Raw genomic sequence first — 26,675 nt, 5'->3', positions numbered from 1 at the left:
ATACGATACAGCTAAGATACAGTTTGTACTGTAAGGAGAGTACCACCTTTTTTCAGTTCAGTTTGAATATTGTTACGCCCTTATTAAAAATAGCTAAAAATAATAGCCTTTTTTAGGAAAAGTTACATCACAAGATATACTATTATAACAAATAGTTTGTTCGAGTTGGTAGAAATAGATTACATTTTTTGAAAGTCAGTGTTGTTTATGTTCTTATGTCAATTTATTTTTTCTTCAGTGTCATTTGATCCTTCAGAAATCATTCTAATATGCTGATTTGTTGCTGATTAACCATTTATTATCCATTGCTGAAAACCTCAGCAGATATTCTGATTCTAGGTTCCTCTTTGGGCCCGGTTTAGATAATAGTACCTATTGAAGAGACGGGTATAGTAAGACCCTATCTGATAGGTCAAATTTAGATAAAAAACCTATGCAACACACAAATGCTTGGCCCGTTAATCTCATTTATAACACTTTCTGTGATATGGATAAGGGCTACACGATTAATCAACTGTAATTTTCATACACATTTATTCAGTAAATTTCTGTATTCAGCAGTAAATCTCCAGCAGCTGCTTTCAAATAGAGCAGTGTTTACCACATAGAGGATTCAGGACAATTTAATTGCTTTGGTTTTAAAATCAAACATAATCATACTGCAATTTAACAGTTGTTTGCGTCACTTCTCAGTGATCTACAGTTTTTTGCTGCTGCTACATTTGAAAGTATGGCTGTTTCTCAATACCAAGAAAGCAGAGAATATCAAAAAAAGCAGTTAAACCCTGGATCTCTTATTTGTGGTGTATTTGCACACGTGAGAGTGCCCTCAGTCTTTCATCTGAGATTTACTACTGATCACAGAGCTGTGCCTCCCTGATAAGATGTGCACTGCAATGACAGCTTTTACTACCATAAATCATAATTCAACATCTAGCCCTAAAATTGATATTGTGTACACTATATTACAAGATAACGATCGTTTTTCAAAACGTTGTACAGTCTTAGTGGGGTCTTTTGGATAGAACGATGTCGCTTGGGTCGTTTCTGGCCCTAGTGACTGATGGCCTGCTTCCTGCCCTGCTTCAAAACCAATGGCCTTGTACAGGCTAACACAGACACCATCACTGCCAGCTATTTTAAATCCCACTTCCAGATGGCTGCCGATCATGGAAGGCTGTAAACATAGGCATGAAAACCAGGCCCAGACTAGTCTGCCACTGCCCTGCTGCCTACTTTGGAATTGTGCCTATTGCCTTCCTTAGTTCTGATCCATTGGACTGAGGAAGCTGTCAGATGGAGCACGAGGCACAGTCTGCCAGAATCCTCATTACAATGAGGGAACAACATGTTTTTTGTATTTTTATGCATGCATGTAGCAGAATCCATGTCCTTACACTCATGTTTTCCCTGACCCTGTTCGTTTCACAGAGGTTTCCCAGTCTGTACGGATCCCTGTTCTCATCGGGTCTGGAGTAACTGATGACAATGTGGAGCACTACCTTCAGGCAAGCGCTATGATCATCGGCTCCCATTTCAAGAAAGGAGGTTACTGGGCAAATGGTGTGGATGCTGAAAGAGTCAAAAGGTTCATGGGGAAGATGCACAAACTTCGGGAGTAACTGTTGGAATTTACAAGTGAATAAAATAATAACCAATACGAGCAAAATGAAGATAAAATATTTATTTTTAACACTTTTTAAAAGGTTTTATCAAACATGTTTTTAAAAATTAAAAAATTAAACAACACCAAAAAAGGCATTTAAATATACAAAGTCAAGTAACAACAACTGACAATATGAATCAAGACATACATCACCATCAGATCTTATTTCTCTGGCACTTAAGTAACATTAAGATACAATTCAACCTTATTATTTAATGTAAAAAAATCCATAGTCTTGGTAAAGTACAGTCCTCATTTGATTTTAGGCTTTAACAGTGAATGATTTCACACAATGTTTTTATTCACTAAATACTCATGCAGCAGTCACATCACGCTAAGCTAAAACAGAAGCACACAATCTTTGTTACATGTTTAAAAAACACTTTATAACACTACTAATGCAAATCACTACATTTTTTAGTTTGTTTTTTGAAAACATTTGAGTTTTTTTTTTCAGTGTCAGACTGAAAGTGAGACTTCCTCCTGAAGAAGAACATGATAATAATAATAATACCACACTGCATTTCTTAATCCATGTTAGTCTCATAGGGGAATGGATTCATGACATGATTTGCAAACGTACCCCCTTATTCAGCTATTCTTTGCGCTAGTTTATTATTTGTTTTCAGTAGTTGTACAGGCGCTGAGCGGGCTGTTTGAAGTAGCCGTAGCGGCGATCAGAAGGAGAAAAGCGTGTTCTTGCAAGGTTTTGCCTGTTGAGGGCACCACGGGTCAGTTTTCTGTGCTCATTATAGACTCTGGCACGCTGCACTGAGAGCAGGATGGTGCTGCAGGGCAAAGGGCTGCCCCATGCTGCTAACCGCCAAGAAACGTGACGTCTGACTGGCACAGGCCTGAAGGGGTACATTGACAAATCACAAGCCAAGGAAATATAGGTTACATGTCTGTGTGACTTTGGTGGACCGGTTTTCTTCATATTATTTGAGAATAACAGCTGTATTTAAGCCTAGAACTAGAAGTAGGTTCCATAAGGAAAGTTAATATGCCTGGATTTTTCAAAATGTTTATTAGATGGTTTCATTCCAGGACTACAGTATAGTCAACATCTGAAATAAATAAAGATTTTCAAAATTGTCGTAAGGCAAGAATGGGTGTTGTCGAATAGTTTTAAGACAATTGTAATGCAAGGTTTTGATACACTTCCAATGTTGACTGCAGTATTTCAGTTTACTAAAAAGAAAATTAATGTAAAGTAATTTTTTAAAATTGATATAATTTAACATTAATTAAAAAACATTCATTTTAATGTTGATTCAATTAAAATAAATAACTAGTAAAGAAATAAACATTCTAAAACCAACACAGGCATAAACAGTTATAAAAATTGCAAAACATCTTTAACAAAAGTTTAAAATGAAGACAGAAAAGAAATCAAAATAAAAACCAATTTAAACTATTAATACAGCCTAAAATCACTTAGTGATACTAAAATAAAACTGTTCTGTTTGGGGTTATTACAATTTACTTTTACAATTTTTATCACCTAAATTATTTAAATTTAAGTCATTTAATTATCATTTTTACTTTGCAAAGATGCATTAAATTGGTCAAAAGTGACAGTAAAGACTTATAATTTCAGTTAATTAAGTCTTATATAAAATCATTTGAACTGTTATCATTCATAAAGATATTAAGCACACAATCGTTATGCTTTAATGTTGAGTAATGGTGGTGATAATGAAGCTTTACTATCACAGGAATAAATTACCATTTAAAATAAAAAGCAGATCTTTAAAGAAACTAATAACATTTTTATGTATTCTTGAGTAGGGCTGCAAGATTTTGGCTAAAATGAGAATTATGTTTTTTTTGTTGCTTAAAATCAAGATCACAATACTGTTGACGTAAAATAAAGGTTTATATGAGTAGGCTATTATTACTGTTATTTCTCAAATATGAAAAAACAACAGTCAAATTAGGCCTATGTGTAGGTCTACTGCCAGTTAAGATGCAAAATTTTGTATAGAATTTGAAAGGTGGACTTGAATAGACTTTAAATTTGCCCTGGCTGTTAATTCCCAGTAAAGTGCTGTTATCAGAAGACAGCTATTGATAATTCTAAAGTTGAATTATTGTGTTTGAGACATATGCTTGCAGTCTGTCATTCACAACATTATTAGGCCATTTTTACTGGTAAAATGAGAATGAAATTTGTCATTATCAGATTACCCCTTGCATTATACTCAACATTATATATGCTATAATAGGTGTTCATATTGCAGAGAAAATATATAAAACAATGTAAAGACTTATGCGACCACCTTTCTGCTTCTCTTCTGAACTTAAAAATATTGGCTGAATCGTAGAGATGCTGGACAAAGATTGTGTGGGCAGTCGAATCGAGATCACAACCTTTTTCAATTAATTATGCAGCCCTATTCTTGAGGAAATAAATTCAGCTTTGGTGAGAATAAAAGACAATCTAAAAATACAAAAAAAAAAAAAATTAAAAAATACAATTATCTTACAACCCTAAACTTTTAAACTGTATAGTTTACATTATAATAAACGCCTAGCATTTTAAGTTGCTTAAAGGGATAGTTCACCCAAATGTAAAAGTATAACATTTTCTCACTCTTGAATAATTCCATGCCCTAATGTTTTTTTTTCAGTAACAAGTCAGAATAATGGTCCATTAGTTCATGTTAGTTAATCTGTTCATTAACATTAAGTATGAATAATCATGTAAAGTATTTATTAATTAACTAATGCATTATTAAAATCCAGAGTTGTGCTTATTATAATTAGTTAATGCACATAGACTCAACATTAACTAACATGAACTACTATTCAAAAATCATAAGTCCAAGGCACTCAGAAAGGAAGTGAAAACTTAAAAAGCCTTTATTAATGCATCCATTGTTAAAATAGACCACATTTGTGTTTTTTTTTTTTAAATCATAAGTAGAGTGCCTTGGACTGTGATTTTTTTTTTACCTTTATGAATCCCTTATCCAAAGAGCACTGACAAATTATTTACTCCTTGAGCATCTTTTGTTTGATTCATGAACTAACATTATTTAGCTCAAGATTAACTAATGTTAACAGATATGAATAAATACTGTAATAAAAGTATTACTAACTGTTTGTTGATGTTAGTAAATACATTAACTAATAGATCGTTATTTTAAAGTGTTGATGTTTTTCCTTCTGTTGAGCACAAAAGGAAATATTTTTAAGAATCTCTGTGACTGGTAGCCATTGAAATACAAAGTAGAAATTACTTTGGTGGGCAACGGCTAACAGTTTATCATTTTTCAAAATATTATTTTTTGTGTTCAACAAAAACAGAAAATAAATTCATATACTGTAGACTTGGAACAAGGCAAGAAAATGGTGTGTAAAGGACATATTTTTAAAGGTGAACTATTCCTTTAAACAATAATTTCTAACTACTAGAAGTTAGTGGAGCTGCACATCAGTGGATTTGCTCTTCAGTGTTTGGACTTTTAGCAGTGAAAATTTAACCACACTGAACTGAACTAAACTGAACTTCAACTGTGCAAAAATTGGACTGACACGGCTTTAATTTACTATAATCTTCTATGTTTAGCTGCTTTGACACAATCTACATTGTAAATGCGCTATAGTAATATAGATTAATTGAATTGAATACAATAGAAGTGTTACTGATATGTCTGATAGTTGTTAATCTCACCTAGCCACATCCTCCGTTTCTTCATCTGAAGCAAGGTCTCCCTGATCAGGCCTCATCTGGTAAACAGACATGCTGGGGTGCTCGATCAACAGGTTCTCAAGAATGTTTGTGTCTGATGAGCCAAGTGACTGATCCTCTGCACACAGAGCATAGATTACTTCAAAACTTTTAAAAACACTCAATATGAGGTCAGTGCTAACGAGAGATTTTCAGCTGCTAACACCAATGCAGGTTCAGTCCCAATTAGGGATGAACCAGAGCTTTTTGGGGCTCTTTGTTTTTATTTTTTATAATTTTTTCCATATGTGTTTGATTTTTTTAAAATATTTTTCTACTAAATGGTTGATTTAAAAAACAGTATATGGCAAAAGCAGCAAAAATATGACCAAAAAAGTAGGCAAAAAAGATATCAGGATGACAGCATGGCTGATAATATGTCCAGATGACATTCATTGCATCCATTCAGTGAGGATGTGCTTATTTAGTAGTTGTAAAGTAATTCTACAAAATAACTCAAGAAAGTATATGTTTGGATGCAGCCTCTATATGTTGAGGCATGCAGTATTTATTTAAGTGTCATTGCCAACTACTGTCCTGTCATGTCTCATACTGTGTTTTTCAAATCTTTGTCAACAGAGATTGTTTTAAAATTGTAATTCATAAAAGAAGTTTTTAAGCCTTTAAAAAAACATATAATTAAACATAGACTGTTTAATACTGTTTAATTAATAAAGGGATAGTTCACTGAAAAATAAAATTCTGCCATCATTTACGTACCTTTGACTCGTTCAAAACCTATATAAGTTTCTTTCCTCTGTTGAACACAAAATAAGATATTTTGAAAAATGTTGGTAGCTGGCACCCATTGACTTCTATATTATCTTTTTAATATAGAAGTCGATGGGTGCCAGCAACACCCATTCTTCGAAATATCTTACTGAAGAGCTTATAAAGGTTTAAAACCACATAAAGGAGAGTAAATAATGAGATCATTTTCTTTTTTTCTGCCCATTTAACTGTTTTACAACTAGAAGCTACAAATTGTGATAAGTTTGATTTAAGATTTACACAAACCTGAGAATTACTGGACTTTGAAAATTGCAAGGTTGCAGATTATAACCACAATAACTCACCATCTATCTTTATGATAACCCATTCTCCATCATCAAACTCGAGGAGATTCGCACAGTTATGGGTATCGTCTGTAACATCGGTATCCTTGTCTTGTCTTCCCACAAGCTGTGCGAGGATTCTGTTGATCATTTTCTGTTATGACTTTTCCAGACTGATATCTGTTTAAAAAAAAAAAAAATAAGTATATCAATAAGGAGTTGTGTTGCCCTCTAGAGGAACCAAGCTTTATTGCAATATTTTCCTTTTTTATAAAAACATTGCACTGAGCATATTTGTCATTCAAATGTAGTTATTATTTTGTTTCTTTCTTTAATCTTTTCTATACTGTAGATTGTAATGTTTCTTTCTTACAAGCTGTTGATGGCAAGTAATGTGCAGAATGTTCACATTAGACACTTTAGACAACCTTGCATAACAGTAAATGTAAGGTCATGTTCTGCTGCCCTGGTACAGCTAATGCACTTGGCACGTAAGCTATCAGCTGGTCGAACTGAGACATGGTGTTCCTTTCCACAAGCAGATGACTTATTTTTAACATTGTCTGGGATTCCTTTCTAAATTTTGCCTTTATTTTTGACTCATATTATGTATTAATTTTATTATTAACAGGAAAATAAAGTACTGAATCAGATATGGGCAAATAGAAGTCTTTTCTCTCTCTCTGTTCTAAAGGCAAAAGGTAAAAATTGTTTTTATTATCTGCCCTGCACACAGAACTGCAATGATCCTTATTGCAAAGATTTAAGCAACTTTAACACTTATTTTTAAAGCTAATTACAAATACTGGGTAAACATCAAGTGCTGTATGCGATGCAAGACCGTTTAAAAACTTATGTGAAATATTATATGATGGAATGGCCTATTATATGATTATATAAAATGTCATTACATGATTATAAAAAAGTGAAATATTATGATGAAATTTGTTTTGACGCATTAAAAAACATCTATTTTGAGATAAAACATCTGCTGATGCTTGCTACTACATAGAAACACTTATGTACAAGTATTATGAATACCCTAAAATAATCCCCCAGACGTCAATAAAGTGGGACAGGAAGGAGCGATCAGCTGTAGCTCTGACCATGTAAAGCATCTAGACTTGTTTACAGCCGGCTATGGAGCTGACTGTACATGTCTTTTTAGTCTCTGAAAAGGAAAATCTATACTATAAACAATAGTAGCAATAATATATATATATATATTTTAATTATTATAAAAAAGTTTTTCTAAAAAAAAAAGATATAACTATGAAACAAAGAAACAATAATAGCTAACAATATCCCGACATTTAGCGCACATTCTTCTTTACAAATACTTAAGTAGATCATTTAAATAATAAACAGTTTTATATACTTGAGTGTTTAAAGACAAAGCCGTTCGCTGAAGTTAACTGTACGCCATCAAAACACAGCAACAACAATAATAATCGACGTTTCAGAAACATGCAGTAAAACCTGCATAGGAAGGTGTAAATTTGCCTACCTTATCAGCTTTTCAGAAATGTATTATTTGCAGATTTAATGCCACGGCTTTATCTGTTTTGAATCGCAGTCTCTTCAGACGGGTGTATAGTCTGGACTTGTTTATGTACTCGAGGCTCCTCCTCCTGTTCTTTAGTGTACTCGAGCTGACATGGGGAGGCTCCTCCCACGAGGCGGGGCGCCTGGAACATATGTAGGCCTACATGCGGATGTTTTTGTTTGCAGATATAACTTTACATAGCCTACTGAAGCTCTCACATGTGTTCACAGATATTTTATGCAATACTAAAGAAAAACATGATCTATTCATAGCTGCCAGACGCAAGCTGTGAGACTTTTACTGTTTACATGTTCACTTGTCAAACTGACTGCACAGTAAAACCAGTAGTGAGCGCAGGTCAATGAGTGCATTTACATGCACAAGCGAATAACTATTAAAAACCAGAGTGACACTTAAGTTTAAATTGATAGTTCAACCCAAAAATGTCAATTCAGTCATACTAAATCATTTACATCATTCTGACATCATTTACACTAAATAAGATTTTTTCAAACGCCTGTTGGAATACTTGTTAACATCCACAGTTTGGAAAACACAGAAATCAATGTTACAAGTTTTTCAACATTCTTCAAACTATCTTATTTAGAGTTTAACAGAAAAAAACTCATAAAAGTTTTGAACTACTTGAGGATGAGTACATTTTTAATGAACTATCCCTTTAAGTATCAATTCTTACTACTGGCTTATTACCTCTCTATCATTGATTATGGTGAATTAGTAAAACGGCTCTGCAAAAAACTACATTTGCACTGGATAAAACTCAACAGAACTAAGAGAGTGTGATGTTTCATTATTTTATTTCAAAAATAAATTTAAAGCTTGCTTTGGCACTCAAACTTATTTGTAATTTGGTGTCAGATCACTGTTTTTTCAACTCATCAAACCACCAGGGCAGGCTGTTACAGCTGAAAACAATGATTTTGTGAAGCTAGTGCGTATATAATTCATTCATTCATTTTCCTTCGACTTAGTCCCTTTATTCATCAGGGGTCACCACAGAGGAATAAACCGCCAACTTATCGGGCATATGTTTTACGCAGCGGATGCCCTTCCAGCTGCAACCCAGTACTGGGAAACACACATACACACTCACATGCACACACATACACTGCGGCTAATTTAGTTTATTCAATTCACCTATACCTGCACCTGGAGGAGGGAGAACATGCAAACCCCACACAGAAATGCAAACTGACTCAGCCGTTACTCTAACCAGCCGACCTTCTTGCTGTGAGGTGACAGTGCTAACCCCTGAGCCACCATGTGGCCCTGCATATATAACATGGATCATAATAAAATTAAAATAATTATGCTGTCTCTTTTTCAAGAATTAATCATGTTTAATGTATGCTACAAAACACACACGCACCCACAATTTATTGTCTCACCTTTGTTCTGAAGGCATGGATTTTCTGATGGATGTTCCCTATAGGATGGAGTAAGACATAATTTCTTATGTCTTTATGATTATTAATAAAGTTGAGTATTTAAGGGCTTAAATTATATGATGACCTTAGTGTCATCCCACTTCAGAGCAAAACTGGAATAATGTGTTTGTCATGGTTTGTTCTGAATGCCAAAGGATGTTTCCTCAGGATCTACCAAGCCAGGTCAGAGGTCATGGAGACCTCTTGAATGGAGCCTTACTCTCGGAGAATTGAAAACAACTGTTTCCTGAATTATTTGCCATTTTATGTGTTAAATCTGTTAAAGTTAATTCCTTTATGCAAGCTGTTTGGATGTTAATAATACCAGTTTTTAAACATTTTGATAAGACAGCTTAGAGTACACTAAGCCTTGAGTAAGAAACCGATTGTGTTTTTTATGTGTGTGTGTGTGTGTGTGTGTGTGTGTGTGTGTGTGTGTGTGTGTGTGTGTGTGTGTGTGTGTGTGTGTGTGTGTGTGTGTGTGTGTGTGTGTGTGTGTGTGTGTGTGTGTGTGTGTGTGTGTGTGTGTGTGTGTGTTCTATTCATTTGTGAATCAGTATTACAGGTCTGGGGTCAGCTTTGAATACCCTATAGTGGCTGTCTGACTTTTGTATGCAATGCCTTGAAAGATATTGTATCCTGTGCAGCTGCTGTGGTGGTCATGATTCCTGTGACGCTTCAGGGACATATGAGTCTTTGCTGAGTTTTTTTAATTCCTGACTTTCGCTAGTTGATGAAGTTTTTATCCTCGCCGCTGTTGCCACTGGCTTGTAGAGTTTGGGATCTGTAGAGCTGCGCATCGATGGATTTGCTCTTCAGTGTTTGGAGTTGCAGTAGTGATTATTTAACCACACTGAACTGAGCTAAACTGAACTGAACTTAAACTCTGAAAACGGAACTACACTGTTTCAATTTACTATGATCTTCTATGTGAAGCTGCTCTGACACAATCTACATTGTAAAAGCGCTATACAAATAAAGGTGAATTGAATTCAATTGAATATTGTTTGGAATTTCAGGCTGATCATTTTTAGGTTAAAACTGTTGGTTCTCCTACAGTTCCTCTAATTCAGGGGTTACCAATCATGGTCCTGGAGGGCCGGTGTCCCTGCATGGTTTAGCTCCAATTTGCCTCAACACACCCTGGTCTGGGTGATTGTGGTGGGATCACAGACGTAATGTTGCACTCTAGGGGCTACACTGTGTGGTGCAGTCTCTGATCAAAAGACTTCTTTATTTTGTTTGATGATCTCAAAATGTCAGAAAACCCACCTTATAAGAAACATCTCAGCATGACTAAACAGATTAAAATGGATTTCATCTATTCATCTCATTTGAGTGTCTAAAGTTTGGAACTAGCAGGATTTGTAGGATAATTTATTATATTGTGTGACGCCTGTCATACATAAAACAAATAAAAGGGTCATAATGAACTGTTTATTTCCACCTTTACTATGTTTGCTGAGGTTTGAAGGATTTAGAGAGATTTTAAAAATCATGCTGCATTCAAGACATGGAAAGAAGCGCTGACTGAGTTGCAGTTTTGAGTTTGTATGTATGTGGATACTGCCTTGATTACCTTGAAAACAACCAGTTTATTTTGGTTAAAGTATAAATAATCATGTAAATGTTAAATGATAATAGAAAAAGTAATGATGGCACGTTTACTTTAAAAACATGGTTACTCATCATGGTTATTACACATAGCACTGGATTTCATAACAGACACTGCATTCTCTTTTCTTCTTATTATTATTTTTTGACTTTTTTTACTATTGTTAGACTGTATCTCCATTAAAAACTAAAATGCTGGAAATCAAAACAAACAAATGAACAGCATTTTACTAATCCTCTATATTTATGACTATTATTTCTATTATATTATTCCTCATGTTATAATATGTCTACACTAGACTACTGTGTGACTCCACTTGATTGAAGACAATAAAATCAAATATAATCAGTCTTTCTGTCTGGATTGAGACATTCAAACTTTCCAGCATTGAGCATTGAGTCTTTTAGATTAAATTTTACACTGAGGTCCCAACAAAGTTGCCATTTAAACTATTTTAAAACATCCTGGGGGACTAAAGAGTATCCTGGCCAAATCCCTCTATCAGTATTGCATGGCCTCCCATTCATCCACATCCACTGAATTGGCTCTATCAATGGCTCCATCATTGTCTCTCCACCTACAGCTGGTGTGTAATGGGAATAGAGATGTGCTATATAAATATACATACTTTCTTTCAGTGTAGTAATGTTTAACAAAACACAACAACTCTGCACTGTACAACAATAAAAACAAAACATTAGTAACTTAAATAGTTTTTAACCATAAGTGTATTTACAGCATTGTTATGAATGCTATACCCCATACAGCAATAACTAGTGAACTAAAAAAACTGTAATGAATATACTTTATATACTCTAGTATACTTTAGGATTTACAACAGTGTGGTGTATAGTATTATATAGAGACCTTAATGTATTTGGTAACTTATTAGTAGCTGTTGTATTACCACAGTAACTATTTACCAAAACAGATTAATTCAAGTAATTGTCTGTAAAACACAAAAAGTATTATATATTTTAAAATACTATAGTATTTTTTATGGGTAATCTTTTGTTTTGTCTCTTATTTTTTAAATTAATTTCTTAATGTCTACAAATTGGTGGTATAGTGATGTCAAAAGCTCAAAGGGAATTCAAATTTTCAGCTCATGGCCCCTTTAAATCGAGAGGTTCCACAAGACAGATTACACCAGATCAGATGAGAAGACAGTGAAAGTGTGGAGTACTTGAGCAATCCCACACTGACTTTAACCAGCGTGAATAAAACAGGCATAAGGGAGCTCCTCTCTAAAAAAGAAAAGGTAAGTGCTTTAAAAACAAGTTCTAAAGTTTTAGCGCTTATTAAATTTGTATATCATTATTGATGTCGGCTATGCTCCAAATAAGTGTACAAATTTTGTTCATAAACTTTTCATATTTGCTAGCAGAATTTAATGAAATATAAATAAATAATATTACTAAGTGCACAGAAACCTAAATCAACTCATAAATACAGTTATGAGAGCTGTCTCTGGGAGTTATATATTCAAAAGGTACATATCTGTACCTAAAAGTATACAGTGCGGAGCATATTTGAGTAAACCCCATTTAAAATATATATATATTTTTCTCCATTTCTCTGTGAATATAGGCAGTGTATTTTGGTGCATTTAAACAAAACAGATTTATTAAACAGATATATTTTATTAATATTAATAATATTTTAGTCACCAAACATTTTTAGAAATTGAAAGATAATACAAATAAACTCAAGCAAAATATTGCAAAAATTTAATTTCTCTTGATTTTTCTCTGTTTAAATTTGTATTTAATATTTTTCTATAACATTTGGGTGTACTAGTTTTTGGACCATTATGGTAAGTTAATTTGTTAGATAAGTTCCAGATTTGGCTTCCGTACTGACTAATCTAATGTACAATATATGCACAAATATAATATTGAATAGCTTCCTATTAAAATGTGAATTTAAAAGATAGATTTGTGAGGGGGGTACTTATATGATGAGCACTGTATATATAAGTAACTTTATAAAGATTTCAAGATGTACACTTTTATACGTTCTACAGACTATATGTACCATTGAGGTACAAATATGGACACTTTAGATTAAATGTTATATTTTTTGCAAAGGTACTGCTTCAGTGAATGCTCTCATATCTTTATTTCTGAGAGTGTTACGCAAAAAATAAATATGCTTTCAACAGTATGCTAGTTACAATGGTTCCTGATGCTCAAAAAGAAACTTGATCAAAATAGGTTTGGTTTACATTTGCATATGAATGGAAGTTTCTATTCTTCTCATTCTTGTGTAAAAGGTCAAATGATCTATTATTGTTTATTTCTAGGGTCTCTTCTGACATGACAATGAGCAGTCGAGTGGATGATGTGATGCAGCTTTGCTGTGAGGTCTCAGCCAGCAGGAAGATCAAAGCAGCAGTGAAGAGCTCTGGAAAGGGAGCAGCAGCAGCGGGTGGAGGTGCTTTTGTAGGGGGAATGGTCGGAGGCCCAGCCGGAATAGCTGTTGGTAGGATCAATCAAGCCTCTTTTAGTGCAATACATGAACTTTCATCTACAGTATTTCATCACAGGAGAGTGTTATAATACCATATTTAATAGCTGAGCGCTGTGTTTCACAACCTTATTTTTAAGGTTCTAGGGTCAGTGGTTATTCAGGGCTTTAGTCTAGACTTTTGTCAATGCACAAAGAAGTTTTGATTTCAAATTGGGCTATTACACTCTGAAAGATAAAGGTGCTAGGAAGACATAAAATAACTTTTTTTACTGTGATGCCAAAGAAGAAACTTTTTAGCTCCCCAAACAACCTTTTTAGGAAAAGATCTTCAAAGGACAATTTTTATAAATCTAAAATAATTATTCATGTAAAGTACCTAATTTTTAGACAATACCATCAATACCAATAAAAAACCCTTTAATTTATACTTATTACCTTTTTGGGTACTTATCATTATTTGAAATCATGAATTCATAAATGTTTGCCTTGATGTAGTGTTTGAATGTTAAACACTGAGTTTATTAATGTTACAGACCTTCAGATATACTTATATGTCATATTATTCTAGGTGGTACTTTGGGAGGTCTCCTGGGAACTTGGATAACCAGTGGCCAATTCAAACCTTTTCCTGAGATAATTGAGGAGCTTCCCCCTAAATACAAGGAGGTCCTGTACTCTGATATCATGGCTGCTCTGAGCTCTCTGAACTGGACAGATGTGGCTAGTCTCATTGCTCTGGTTATGGGAAGCGTCACTCTGCAGGAGCAAGTTCTTGCTGCTATACACACTTTTGCCACGAAAGAGCTCAATGCTGAATTGCAGTATGGAAAGTGACCAATAAAGAGTTAAAGCAAGCAGCAGTGTTTCCTTTTTAATTACGACAGACAGATCTGCCACTGTTCCTGTTTTTCTGCAACTTCTCTTCTTTATTATTAAAACAAAAAGCAATAACATGTGTATGGTGTGAAGCACATTACTTTCTTGTGCACAATGGAAGTACTCTAATAAAGTTATTTCTGTGGATCAATTCTATACATAATAAAAATTCAATTTCTGTGATGGATTAAGGTGTATGTTAAACTTGAGTGAACTTCTTTTAACGTATTAATTTTATGAAAGAATTAGTGAAATGTTCTTTCTTCTAGTTTATTGTCATGTCAGGTGAATTTCCTGCTGCATGGGTAAACTACAGTTCTACCTGATTAAAATCAGAGTGACTGAAGTCAACATTCAAATGACTGCTAAGAACAATGGCTCGCACAAGCTGCAAAGTGCGGAAGTCCATGTCATAAGAGCCATGAGGGTAAGACCGAAAGTAATTTGAACGTGATCCAACTCTGCATTAGTAGGCTACCTCAGGTAAGAACTTTAAACCTTCTAAAACGTCTATTAGTCTAAAAAAGTAAGGCTATTGGCAAGTGACTTTTAAAGTTACAGTTTGTAGTAAATTGACATGAAAAATCAAGAGCTACGAAATGGTTAAAATGATTTTTTTTATATTAGCTACCTACTTACAGCGTTAATACCGCTTATATTTTTGAGTTTGAACTCATTTATCGTTGTTTATCGCCCGGTTTAGGCAATAACACCTCAAATGGCGAATCGAAAAGATGATATTATAAAGTTTTGCTGTGAAATCTCCGCCGATAAGAAGATACAAGCCGCATTTAAAGGCTCGGCGAAAGGAGCAGCAGTTGCCGGTGGAGGTGCTTTTGTCGGAGGACTGATTGGAGGTCCAGCTGGCATTGCACTCGGTGCGTTTTCAGATGTTTATTTTGCATGCGCAAAGCCGCAAACTCTCTGTTTGACCACATGATGGTGCTGTATCATCATTGCATGTCATTATCATGTCATTTGATACCATATTGATTTATCGAAGGTGCTGCAGTGGGAGGTGCGCTGGGAGCATGGATGACCAGTGGCCAGTTCAGACCTCTTCCTGAAATCCTCATGGAACTGACTCCTTCACAGCAGGACAAACTGTACTCCGATGTCATGGCCATAGTGGGTTCACTCAAATGGACTGACGTTCCTCAGCTGATGGCTCAGGTTCATGGGAATTCTTCTCTACAAGAGCAAGTGCTGGGTGCTATACTCAGTTATACTAAAAACCAGCTTAAAGCTGAGGTCAAGTTTGAGGATTGACCACTAGAGTTAATGTTACAGGTCAGCTTTCTAAGACATTTAGGACATTTATTCATTTGGCAACTTAAAGTAATGATAAAAGAAACACTTCAGAAAACTGGCAGTAAAGTAATTATAAACAAATATTGATTTAAAAATGCTCTATTTAGCTATGTATCATCGTGCATCTGTTGCATGTGTTTATTGGTTATTTTAAGAAGTTCTGACATGACATCCAAACAGAAGTGAACCATTTTAAAATGTATTTTTTATTCTTGTTATAAGAGCTTATTTTTGCTTTGTTGAAGTGCATGTGTCTATGTCTGAGACTTCATGTCTGAGCATGCATGTGCAAGTCAGCTCCCAGACACTGGACTTCAGCATCAGTACTCCAGTCTTCTATGCCACGTGATATTTCAGAACTCATTTAATTTACAGGTTTGCTGCTGATCAATTAATAGATCAGATTTTCATTTAGTTTCCCCCAAGATTCAATAATGTAAAGAAAGATTAAACTGAACACTATTTCTTTGAAACAGAAATGTTTACTCTCACTTCTAATCAGGTTAATGCATCCCCACTGAATAAAAATACTGCATTTTTAAGATTATCTCACTGACTGCATCAGCCTATAAATGTGATTGTCTTTTATGGCTTGGCTGTTCCAAGATGTTTTTTTTTTTTTTTTTCTTATTGTATTTACTTTGACACCTCAGTGGGTAAAGTGAAAGTTGACCATTTAGAGCAGCGACCAAAAATTTAAAATCAGTCAAAGCAATAGAAATGTCTCCAAGTAAAACTTACTAAATGATTACAGGACATGATGCTTTTATACGTTCATTAAACAAGAAGATGTTTGCATGAAGTAACAAATGTTGTACTGGATATGACTGTGAAGACAGGGCCAGGCTGCTGACAAAATTTCAGACCTAGAAATTACACATCCACCTAGGCTATTCTTTGGTAAATGAACTAAAACTGGATGAGGGTTTGCTAAATAAATCAGCATATAGTTGACTCTTTTCAGAATGTCTACCATTTCCTACTGTATTTTGTGTGATGACTATGTTAAGAGGGGCTTGTTTTGGGTTTTGCTTTGGATGGAAGTGAAAAAGGATATATAATTCCTTAGCCTGCAAAATATTTAAAAGCTTTTTCTATAAGGTTATCTCTTCCCTTTTTCATCTTCTCATTTTCCCCCAATATATTTCGGGCTCTTCTTTACACTATCATTATCCTCATACACTTAGTAAACAGGAAAATAGTTATTTCCTGGAATTTTAAACTAGTCATCTCAGTGGGAAAAAAATAATCAATCATTCTTCATGCTCTAGTGTTACAAAAAGAACCGTCTACACCTTTATGCAAAACAGCCACATTTAAATTTGCATTACATTTATTTGTATACAAGACATTTGTTTTTTCCCCCAAAGCGACTTAGACATTGAAATTAGATTTTCCAAAGTCTAAATAAATATGTACACATTATTTTATTTATATTAAAATGACTTAGAAGCAAAATTGATCAAAACAATATACATTTCAGCTGTTGATTGTTTGGCTTGATTATGACTAATTTGTTGTGTAAAAAATTATTTGCACAAATATCTTATTGTATAGCATCCATAGAAAGTATCCATTTAAAAGCTAGATTTAATTTTCTATTTTTTTAATTTTTTATTTTGCTGCATGGACACTGTACTATACCCAGGATTAATTTCATGACAGGTGTACATTTTAAACAGGTAGATCTAATGAGAAGAGTATTGCACTGTTTTCTTGCTAATTGTTTGACAGTTTATCAATCAAAGTTGTATTATGTTGCGGTCAAACTCTGATATAAATTAAATGATTATCAAACAAGCACCATAACACCACCTATAGACGGAGGAGCAGAGCGCGGAAGCGTGATGATGACGTCACTCGCAGATTGATTTCTCAATCCGAAAGTAAAGTCGAAGCAGAAGCAGAGGTAGGCTGAAGTCTGCAAGTTTTACCAAAGCTCTGAATTAATTTGTTACGTGGCACAGCGTTAAATAAAACAGTCGTAGGTCTTTATTGTAGATATGTTATTATGTGTAACTAGTTTAGTTTAGTTTTGTTTTTCCTCACAACATCATAGGCTACATACAGCTGGTTGTTGTTTTATATAACAATATGTTAAATGCATTGTGTACAGTGTTCAGTCTTTCTGCAATTGAGAATAGACAGCTCTTTGATTCATGTTTCTCCATGTAGGCTGTGGGTTTTTTTTAGCACAACATAATGAACCGTCAAATAGACGATGTGATGGGTCTCTGCTGTAGGGTTTCAGAGAGCAGACAGATTAAAGCGGCTCTCCAGAACTCCAGCAAAGGGGCTGCAGCAGCCGGCGGAGGGGCTTTTGTAGGTGGTCTGCTCGGAGGTCCACCCGGTATATTTATTGGTATGTATGTACACTCGTGTGCTTGATTTGATGTCATCTGTAAACTTTAACCCAATGCACTTTGTAACCACTAGGTGGTGCTTTAATACAATCTAAAATAAAGTATATCTTTGATATACTGTCATGAAATCAAAATTGACAGTATTTAGGCTACTTTGTTTGCGTACTTTGATATTCTGGCGAACAGTTATTTTGTGCAATTTAGTCCTTGTTAAAAATCTCTTGGTTTATCAAAATCTGAAAATTCCTTTTTAGAGGAATTTAATGGAAGGGAATACATCATTTACACACTTTGAAGCCAGTTTATTTCAAAGCCAGTTTGAGTTTTTTTTTTTTTTTTATTATGTTGAGCACCAAAGAAAATATATCTGAAAACATGTAACTATGACATCTATAGAAGGAAAAGCAAATATTATTTATGACATTTTCTATATCCTATTATTTTTTTAAAGGAACAACAACAATAAAAACTTGTCGTTTGTAACAAGTCAAGGGTGAAGAAATAATGACAGTTATTATTATTATTATTATTATTATTATTATTATTATTATTATTATTATTATTGTTGTTGTTGTTGTTGTTGTTGTTGTAAGCAATTGATTTAAGTCAGTTTGACAGCTTGAGCAGAATTTCATTAACCACTTCTCTATATCATGAAGTTTAAGGGATACTTTGACCAAAGATGAAAATTTACTCATTCTCTTGTGGTTCCAAACCATTTTGAGTTTCTTTTTTCTGTTGAACCTAAGGAGAGATATTTTGAAGAAATCTGGAAACTGCTTACCCTTGATTTCCAAAGTAAGTAAAAAAGAAATACTGTAGAAGTCAATGGTTACAGGTTTCCAGCTTTTGTTAGCAAATATCTTTTTTCATATTTAACAGAAAAAAAGAAACTTAAATAGGTTTATGACAAGTGGATAGTTGGGAAGTGTGTGATTGTGGATGTATCACAATAAAAAGTTACCAATAATTAAGTTTAATAAAAAATAATAATAAATAAAAATTGCACACTGAAACAGCAAAAAAAAGTGTTCTTTGACATCTCTAATTATAATTAAACCATACAGATAAAGTACAAATAAATCAATCAACACAGTGGATTTTAAGGTCTTTTAGCTTGATTACAATTGAAAGTTAATACACTTAATTTATTTGTTTTCTTGATGCTTAAAGGCGGTGCTTTGGGAGGTGCATTTGGATGGTGGATGACTAGTGGCAAATTCCATCCTCTACATCAGATCATCATGGAGATGCCTCCCCAACAGAAGAACAAACTGTACTCTGAGGTCATGGCCGTGCTGGGCAATCTGGATTGGGTTGACATGGCACAACTCATTTTACTAGTGATGGGTAACTCCTCTCTACAGATGCGAGTGCTTACTACTTTGATCTCTTTTGCAACAAAAGAGCTCGGAGCCAAAATAGAATATGGACAAAATTAGTGGGTTATTGACAGCTGCTTAGTCTAGGTTTGACTTGGTAATACTTTAGTTTAGCTCATAATTCAAGATATTAACTACTGGCTTATTACCTATTATAAAGATATAAACATAATTCATTAGTAATTATACAGAATGATCTTATTCAGAATCCCTAATCCTATACAAAACTTAAACCCAACTTCTATCCTACTAACTAACAAACAGCTAATCAATTGTTTATCAAGCTAGAAGTGCTAGTTTATGATTTGTTAATTCCGTATATTATGATTTAAATTAAGGTGTTACCTTTAACAATATGAAGAGCTTCATTAGTTTTTTTGTTGTTGCTTTATTATAACGTAATATGTGTACTGTAGGCATCATGGTCTATTCCTTTTCTTTTTTTTTGCTTTTTTAAAGTTTCATATGATAATTCAAATTGCAAAAATTTAGCATGTTTAGGCTTCTGATTAAGTAACTGTTTATCATTTCTAGAACATGTGCTTTCTAAAGCACGTGACGAGCCATTTCAGTACAGATAAAAGGACAAAAAAAGAAAAAAATTCTGTCATTTCTTACCATGATGCGGTTCGAAACCTGTAAGACTTGTTTTTGTTCTATGGAACAATGTAAAAATGAACGTCAGTTTTGTTTACACTTGCACATGCACTGTGTGGATTTAAAAGACATTTCTCAAAAAACAATCTCTGTAAAAGAAAGTGAGAATATATTGACATAATTTTTATTTCGATGATTTTTTCTTGTTACTAGTTGTCTAAAATCAAAAATATATATACATATTTATTTATTTAATTTGCTAAATTATACTTTACAAAAAATGCAGAATATGACCTGATTCAGAGTCAGATATAAATGTTCATTATCGGAATTATATATATATATATATATATATATATATATATATATATATATATATATATATATATATATATATATATATATATATATATAGGGTGACTCAGTGGTCTGAGACATGGAGTACAGGTGAAGTGAATAAACTAAATTGTCCGTAGTGTATATGTGTGAATCAGTGTGTATGGATGTTTCCCAGTACTGGGTTGCAGCTGAAAGGACATCTGCAATATAAAACATATGCTGGATAAGTTGGCAGTTCATTCCGCTGTGGCGACCCCAGGTGATAAAGGGACTAAGCCAAAAGAAAATGAATGAATGAATTTAAATGCTTTTTAGTTTTAACTGCATTGTTAACTGAGGAAAGTCTAAGAGGACACTAAATACACAATGACAACTTTATTACCCTCACACAATTTTAGTTTTTTAATAGTGCTGCAAACTTTGTAACAACATGTAGCAATCATTTTTAACATTGTATTATTATATTTGCTGGAAAACCAATCAATGCATGTACCGTACTCTAAATTTTTTGTTTATTAGTTTGTGTTTACCTGGCTTATAATAGCTACAACACAATCTGAAAGCCATTAGTATTTTTTTGATTTAGTGGCTAATTCATTTGAATTTATGCAATTTAGAATGAGTTGCTCTTCCTTAATAACAATTAGGTTTAAGCAAAGATGCCCAAACTAGGGTCTGCGGGCCAAAGTTGTCCCATGGTAGCCTTTGACATCTGAGAGGTGAATGAGAATGGGAGGGTTTAGAGGTTTTCATTTAAAATTTTATGCAACCCTTTATTTGTTTGTTAAATTGTTAAGCTACAAAAAAGCTAACTGAAATTAAATGTCAATTTAAATGGTGTAAATTTATCTGATTTTGTTTAAAATGTGCGTACTGTCACCTGACGGATAGAGGACTTTGGTGAGCAAATCAAGGCAAAGGCAGATTCTACTTGACAGCATTCTGCACTGAACTCCACTGTGTCATAAATGTGATTGTTTATGTTTTTTTGCCAATAACTTATATTAGCAACTTTAATGTAAAAGTGTTTGGTATATTTGTCCTCAGCCCATGGCTATCAATGATATTTGGTTTTTGGCCTTTCATACAAAAAAGTTTGGACACCCCTGGGTTTAAGAGTGGGGTTAGGTGCTACACCTCCTTTTTAAAGTTATACATTTTCATATACGATAATATTTCCATATAATTTGTATGAATTAGCCACTTAACTGACAAAATGTAAAATAGTTATGTTTACTTGTGAGATAAGGCTGTGCTATTTACTACCAGAATAGTCTTATGCTCACCAAAAGTTCTGCAAAGCACACATGCAAACATGTACGACCACGCACGCACACAGTGAGACTAATGTAATGTATGCCTGTGATGGCAAATCTGAATTTTATTCACTCCACTACAATTCTTTAGAAATCTTTCTGATATGTTGATTTGTTGTTCAAGAAAAAAAAATGTCATTATCATTATTAAAAAGAGAAAGAAAATTGTAATATTTTACATGTATTTGCTGTCATATTTGACCAATTTAAAGCAGCGTGGTTGAATAAAATATCTTTAAAACATTACTGCCCACAGACATTTGATTTCATGTAGCATTACTAGATTAGTTTTTAAAGAAATGACTCTATAAATAATTACATAAATATTTAACTCCAGGTTGGAGGAAAGTCCTTACCCCAGGTGAAGGAGTTTTAAGTATCTTGGGGTTTTGTTCACGAGTGAGGGAAGGATGGAATGTGAGATTGACAGGTGGACTGGTGCAGCTGCAGCAGTAATGCGGTAAAGAAGGAGCTGAGCCGAAAGGCAAAGCTTTCGATTTACCGGCCATCTACATTTCTACTCTCACCTTTGGTCATGAGCTTTGGGTAATGACCGAAAGGACAAGATCTCGATTACAAGCAGCCGAAATGAGTTTACTTCGAAGGGTGGCAGGGCGCACTCTTATGGATAGGGTGAGAAGCTCTGACACTCAGGAGGAGCTCGGAGTAGAGCCGCTGCTCCTCTACATCGAGAGAAGTCAGCTGAGGAGGCTCGGGCATCTGTTTAGGATGCCTCCTGGGTGCCTACCTAGGGAGGTGTTCCAGGCATGTCCCACCAGGAGGAGGCCTCGAGGAAGACCCAGGACACGCTGGAAGCACTATGTCTCTCGGCTGGCCTGGGAACGCCTCGAGATCCCCCTGGAGGAGCTGGAGGAAGTGTCTGGGGAGAGGGAAGTCTGGGGTTCTCTCCTAAGACTGCTGCCCCTGCGATCTGGCCCAGGAAAAGCAGCAGTAAATGATTGAACGAATGAATTTAACAACAACAAAAAGAGTGATTGTAATTTCACTGAAATAGCATGTACGTGATATTTGGTTTGTTTGTGTAGACTGAAATGACGTTTATATTCAAATATCATCAAAATGAAGAGGAGTCTTCACATGACAGACTTTATTAATTGAAATCTAATCATTGTTTCACCTATTATGTTGTGCTGGCAGTCTTGCTTCTTGAGTTTAGAGAAGACAGTGTGTTTGTTTTCATGTTTGAAAAATTGGTTAATATGAAGTCGTTGATGCCATCATTTTGTTAAGTTTTCCTCATCACAACATTTCTTTAAAAATGAGAAGTGGTTGGCCATTAAACCACAGTAACCCAATTATTATGTACTGTGCTGATTCGGTCTAGTTCACATGTGCTTAAAACAACTTCTCTAATAGCACTCACCACATTCACATCCTGTCAGAACAGAGAAAACCACACTAAAAACACCAGTTTAGGTCCACCACCACAAGTATTGAAAATGTGTACACAAGGTAAAAAAGAACTAAATAAATTCAGACAAATTGAGTATATAGTGTGATCCGCCTTTGCACTGAACTTTTTGAGTCAACTCTGAAGAATACCCGGTTCTTTATGAAAACACCAGCACTTCCTCGACTTTCTTTAGATTGATTTTTATTTCTTACCTCTGTCCAAGATCACATTCTGTCTCGATAATATTCAGGTATGGACTCAAATCATAGTGTTTTATCAGCAGCTTAGGTGGAGACCAAAATATCTACTTGTTGTCATTATGCCATTGCTAAAATAACAAATGCAGTGATTGCCAAAAAGGGAGTGGGGAACAACAAAACAAACCGCGTATAGCCCCAAGCATTGACTGTAAGTTTGTTGGCAGCAAAAATACCATTTATTTTAGGTGCATGAGGGTTGACAAGGTGCTTGAATAACGTAATAATTTGTCACCAACAACAATAAGTTTCTTCCTTGTATAGTACAGTTGAATTTACTTCATGACTGTTAAAATATAACGTATGAATGTGAGTAGTATGAACGAAACACCTTTAAACACAAAAATTCAGGTGTTTACTTAATTTTATTCATTCATTCTATTTTTTCGGCTTGGTCCTATTATTAATATGGGGCAAACACAACAAATGTTTTACGCAGTGGATGCCCTTCCAGCTGCAACCCATCACTGGGAAACATCCATACAAACTCATTGACTTACATACAGTAAATTTAACCAAATTCACCTGTAAACTACATGTTTTTGGACTTGTGGGGAAAACCAGAGCACCCAGAGGAAACCCACGCCAACACAGGGAGAACATGCAAACTACACACAGAAATGCCATCTGACCATTAAGGTACATTAAGGTACTATTATATCTATTAACATTGACTATGACTTTCAGTTCAATAAACTCCTAAATTGCTGCTTAATAATATTCTTTAAGGTAATATAGGTTTGTGAAGTGTTATGGATGTCAAATAAGATAATGCAGAATATCTACATTATAAGCACTAATAAACACTTCATATCTTAATAAAATCCAGGTAATAATAAACTAGTTAATATTGATATTTATTTTATTTTAATTTCATTTTTGGTAATTCTTTAGTATAATAACCCATGCTAGTTATTGTATTTACTAACAATAACTAAGTATGAATATCCTTGTAAAGCATTAATTAATCAGGCAGTGGTGTAAAGTAACAAATTACTGTAATTGAGTTTTTCTCAGAAATTGTAATTTACTAAGTAGTTTTAAAAGTATGTACTTTTATTTTCCCTTGAGTAAATTTTTAGAGCTGTATCTGTACTTTTACTCCACTACTTTCCTTCAACCTGCAGTCACTACTTTCTTTTTTCTTGTCACATAATGAACTGCCTCAAGACATAAGTGGTTTATAATCGCAGCAAACTGTTTGGAAGCATTAAGTGTCCAAGAAGATGTCCACAACCGTTAGACGTATTGACCTAGAGACTGTTTAGATGCATGTCACTGATAAAAGATGATGGATGTTTACTGTATGATGACCGAAATGGCTTTAAACACCCAGCAGGCACAAGATGTCAACATGATGTCAGGTTGATGCTGTACCCCAACGTCGTGGGAACGTTGCATTTTGTTTAGAAAAGAAAATTGGGTTGACATCAGAACCCAACATAAGGCTAATGTTAATATTCCATGTCCAACTTAAAATCAACCTAAATGATGTTATAGTTTGATGTTGTGTGTATATTAGTGTCTATCAATTGTTGGATTTTGGTTGCCATACCTGACGAGTAAATGTCCATGTCTGAAATCAACATGACGCTGATTAAAATGTTGGCTCGATGTTGAATTTTGGTCATTTTCCAACACAACCTAATAATATCAACCAAATTTCAACTTCATTTGACATCGTTATTAGACATCAAAATAAAGTTGGTTTATAGATGCTGACTAGACATTGAATTTTGGACACCTGACATTACGACCTAAATTTAACATAATATCAACGTCTTTTGGCGTTGTGTGCCTGCTGGGCAATAACTAAATCCACTACAGAATGTTACGTTTACACACATCCACAAATTAGATGTAAATGCATCAGCTTTTCACAGCGTAATACTCCGTACTCCCTACTCTTGAGTTTGAAAGGTCTTTTTACTCATGCACAGAAATATTTACAACAGATACTTTTACTAAGTATCTAAGGTTTGGTATTTTTACTTCACTATAATTATTCAGTACTATTTCCACCACTGATCATAGTTCAATTTTTACTAATACATTATTAAAAACCCAAAGTTATGCTTGTTAACATTAATTTATGCACCATGAGTTAACAAGAACTAACGTTTCTTAACTTAAATAACATTAACAAAGATGATTAAATACCATAATAAATGTATTACTATATGTTTATGTTAGCAAATACATTATCTAATGGACCAATATTTTAAAATGTTATTTTAAGACAAACCTGTGCGTTTACAGTATAGTCACATTTACTGTGTATTTCTTTTCTTCCTTTGTGCTTCCACAACATTTTACTGCCATTCTGCTTGCAAATAATCTGTAGACTTTATCATGAACTTGGCTTTGCTCTAATTCCCAGAATCAAGCTCTGCTCAGACAGTAATGTGTAGGAGTTTCTGATACAGCTTGAAACCTTTCAGAATGTGTCACTTCTCTATAATTTGTTTGGTTCATTGACACTTGTATTAATATTATACCGCTGGTATAGGCAGTGAGTGTTTTTAAAAGTATAGTACATCCAAACATGAAAATTCTGTCCTCATTCACTCCTTACTTGTTCCAAACCTGTTTGAATTAAGTTTTTTCTTCTTTTGAAAAAAAAAATAGGTTTGATTTTTTTCTTGCTTTGTTTTTAACAGAAGAAAGAAATTCACTAGTTTGTAGCCATTTGAATGTGAGTAAATGTGAGGAAATGTTCATTTTGGAGTGAACTATCACTTTAAATAGACTAGTGTGTTGTGTTTCTTGTTTGTCTATTTATGGTAACCAGTCGAGCATGTGAAAGTTGAACTTGCCTGCTCAACTGGTTTTCTTAGTTACTGTATATGTATTTTTCCACCCAGAGTGCCAAAAGCCTGTCGTGGAACTTTTGTAGGGCACATTAAGCAAGAGTGAAAATCTGTTTTTAACAGTTGTTTACTTCTTTCCTCCCACCATATAGTGAGTGTGCAATTGTTATGAACTTCGTCATCTTGCATGTGTATATTACAGCTCACTTACAACTCTAAGCCTTGGTAAAAATGATGCTAAATTGATGCACTCTCTGTTCACTTTAAGATTAATTGCCTGAAACAAAGTAATTGTTTAACACAGAGAAGGATGTTTTTGATTTGTAAGTCACACAATTATGCCTGTTCTACCAGTCTGCACTATGCCAGATTCCTTACTCATATAAAAGATCTTTTAAAAACAACTGTGCCTCATGAACGGTTTTATAATTAAAGTGGTAGTTCACCCAACATGAATATTCTAACATTTCCT

At 34.2% G+C, this 26,675-nt stretch overlaps 5 protein-coding genes across 7 annotated transcripts in view; 4 read left to right on the top strand and 1 right to left on the bottom strand.

Moving 5' to 3' along the window:
• The window catches only part of zgc:162297, a 102,497-nt gene extending 99,739 nt beyond the window's left edge, over positions 1-2,758 (top strand). The window contains exon 7 of one of the 2 annotated variants that reach the window (XM_068222307.2): positions 1,432-2,758. Coding sequence is in view for 1 of the 2 variants with exons in the window: in NM_001082801.1 (NP_001076270.1) it covers positions 1,432-1,622 (191 nt within the window). In the remaining variant the exon portion in view is untranslated. 2 annotated transcript variants of the gene reach the window in all.
• si:ch211-260e23.9 lies at positions 1,670-8,085 on the bottom strand. The gene is made up of 4 exons (NM_001386724.1): positions 7,965-8,085; positions 6,479-6,637; positions 5,346-5,481; positions 1,670-2,520 (listed from the first exon to the last, which is right to left on the bottom strand). The coding sequence occupies exons 2-4, from the start codon at positions 6,606-6,608 to the stop codon at positions 2,292-2,294; spliced, it is 495 nt and encodes a 164-aa protein (NP_001373653.1). The 5' UTR covers positions 6,609-6,637; positions 7,965-8,085; the 3' UTR covers positions 1,670-2,291.
• A 4,129-nt stretch (positions 8,086-12,214) lies between these two features.
• Positions 12,215-14,599, top strand: si:ch211-260e23.8. The gene is made up of 3 exons (NM_001386751.1): positions 12,215-12,327; positions 13,372-13,550; positions 14,107-14,599. Exons 2-3 carry the CDS (start codon positions 13,385-13,387, stop codon positions 14,370-14,372), a joined length of 432 nt encoding a protein of 143 aa, NP_001373680.1. The 5' UTR covers positions 12,215-12,327; positions 13,372-13,384; the 3' UTR covers positions 14,373-14,599.
• Positions 14,600-14,815: 216 nt separating this feature from the next.
• On the top strand, positions 14,816-16,688 carry zgc:101715. 2 transcript variants are annotated; one of them, NM_001004633.1, is given in 3 exon segments: positions 14,816-14,896; positions 15,111-15,292; positions 15,418-16,267. In NM_001004633.1, coding segments are annotated over 2 exon segments (426 nt in total). In that variant the 5' UTR covers positions 14,816-14,896; positions 15,111-15,132; the 3' UTR covers positions 15,684-16,267.
• Positions 16,689-17,602: 914 nt separating this feature from the next.
• Positions 17,603-20,237, top strand: si:ch211-260e23.7. Its single transcript, XM_001343790.7, has 3 exons — positions 17,603-17,634; positions 17,901-18,087; positions 19,262-20,237. Exons 2-3 carry the CDS (start codon positions 17,928-17,930, stop codon positions 19,528-19,530), a joined length of 429 nt encoding a protein of 142 aa, XP_001343826.1. The 5' UTR covers positions 17,603-17,634; positions 17,901-17,927; the 3' UTR covers positions 19,531-20,237.
• Positions 20,238-26,675: the final 6,438 nt, after the last annotated feature.

This window comes from Danio rerio, chromosome 7 (assembly GCF_049306965.1).
Source record: "Danio rerio strain Tuebingen ecotype United States chromosome 7, GRCz12tu, whole genome shotgun sequence".
NCBI classification, from domain to species: Eukaryota; Metazoa; Chordata; class Actinopteri; order Cypriniformes; family Danionidae; genus Danio; species Danio rerio.
Note: the sequence above shows the minus strand (reverse complement) of the source record. Positions and strands in the feature narration are given on the sequence as shown.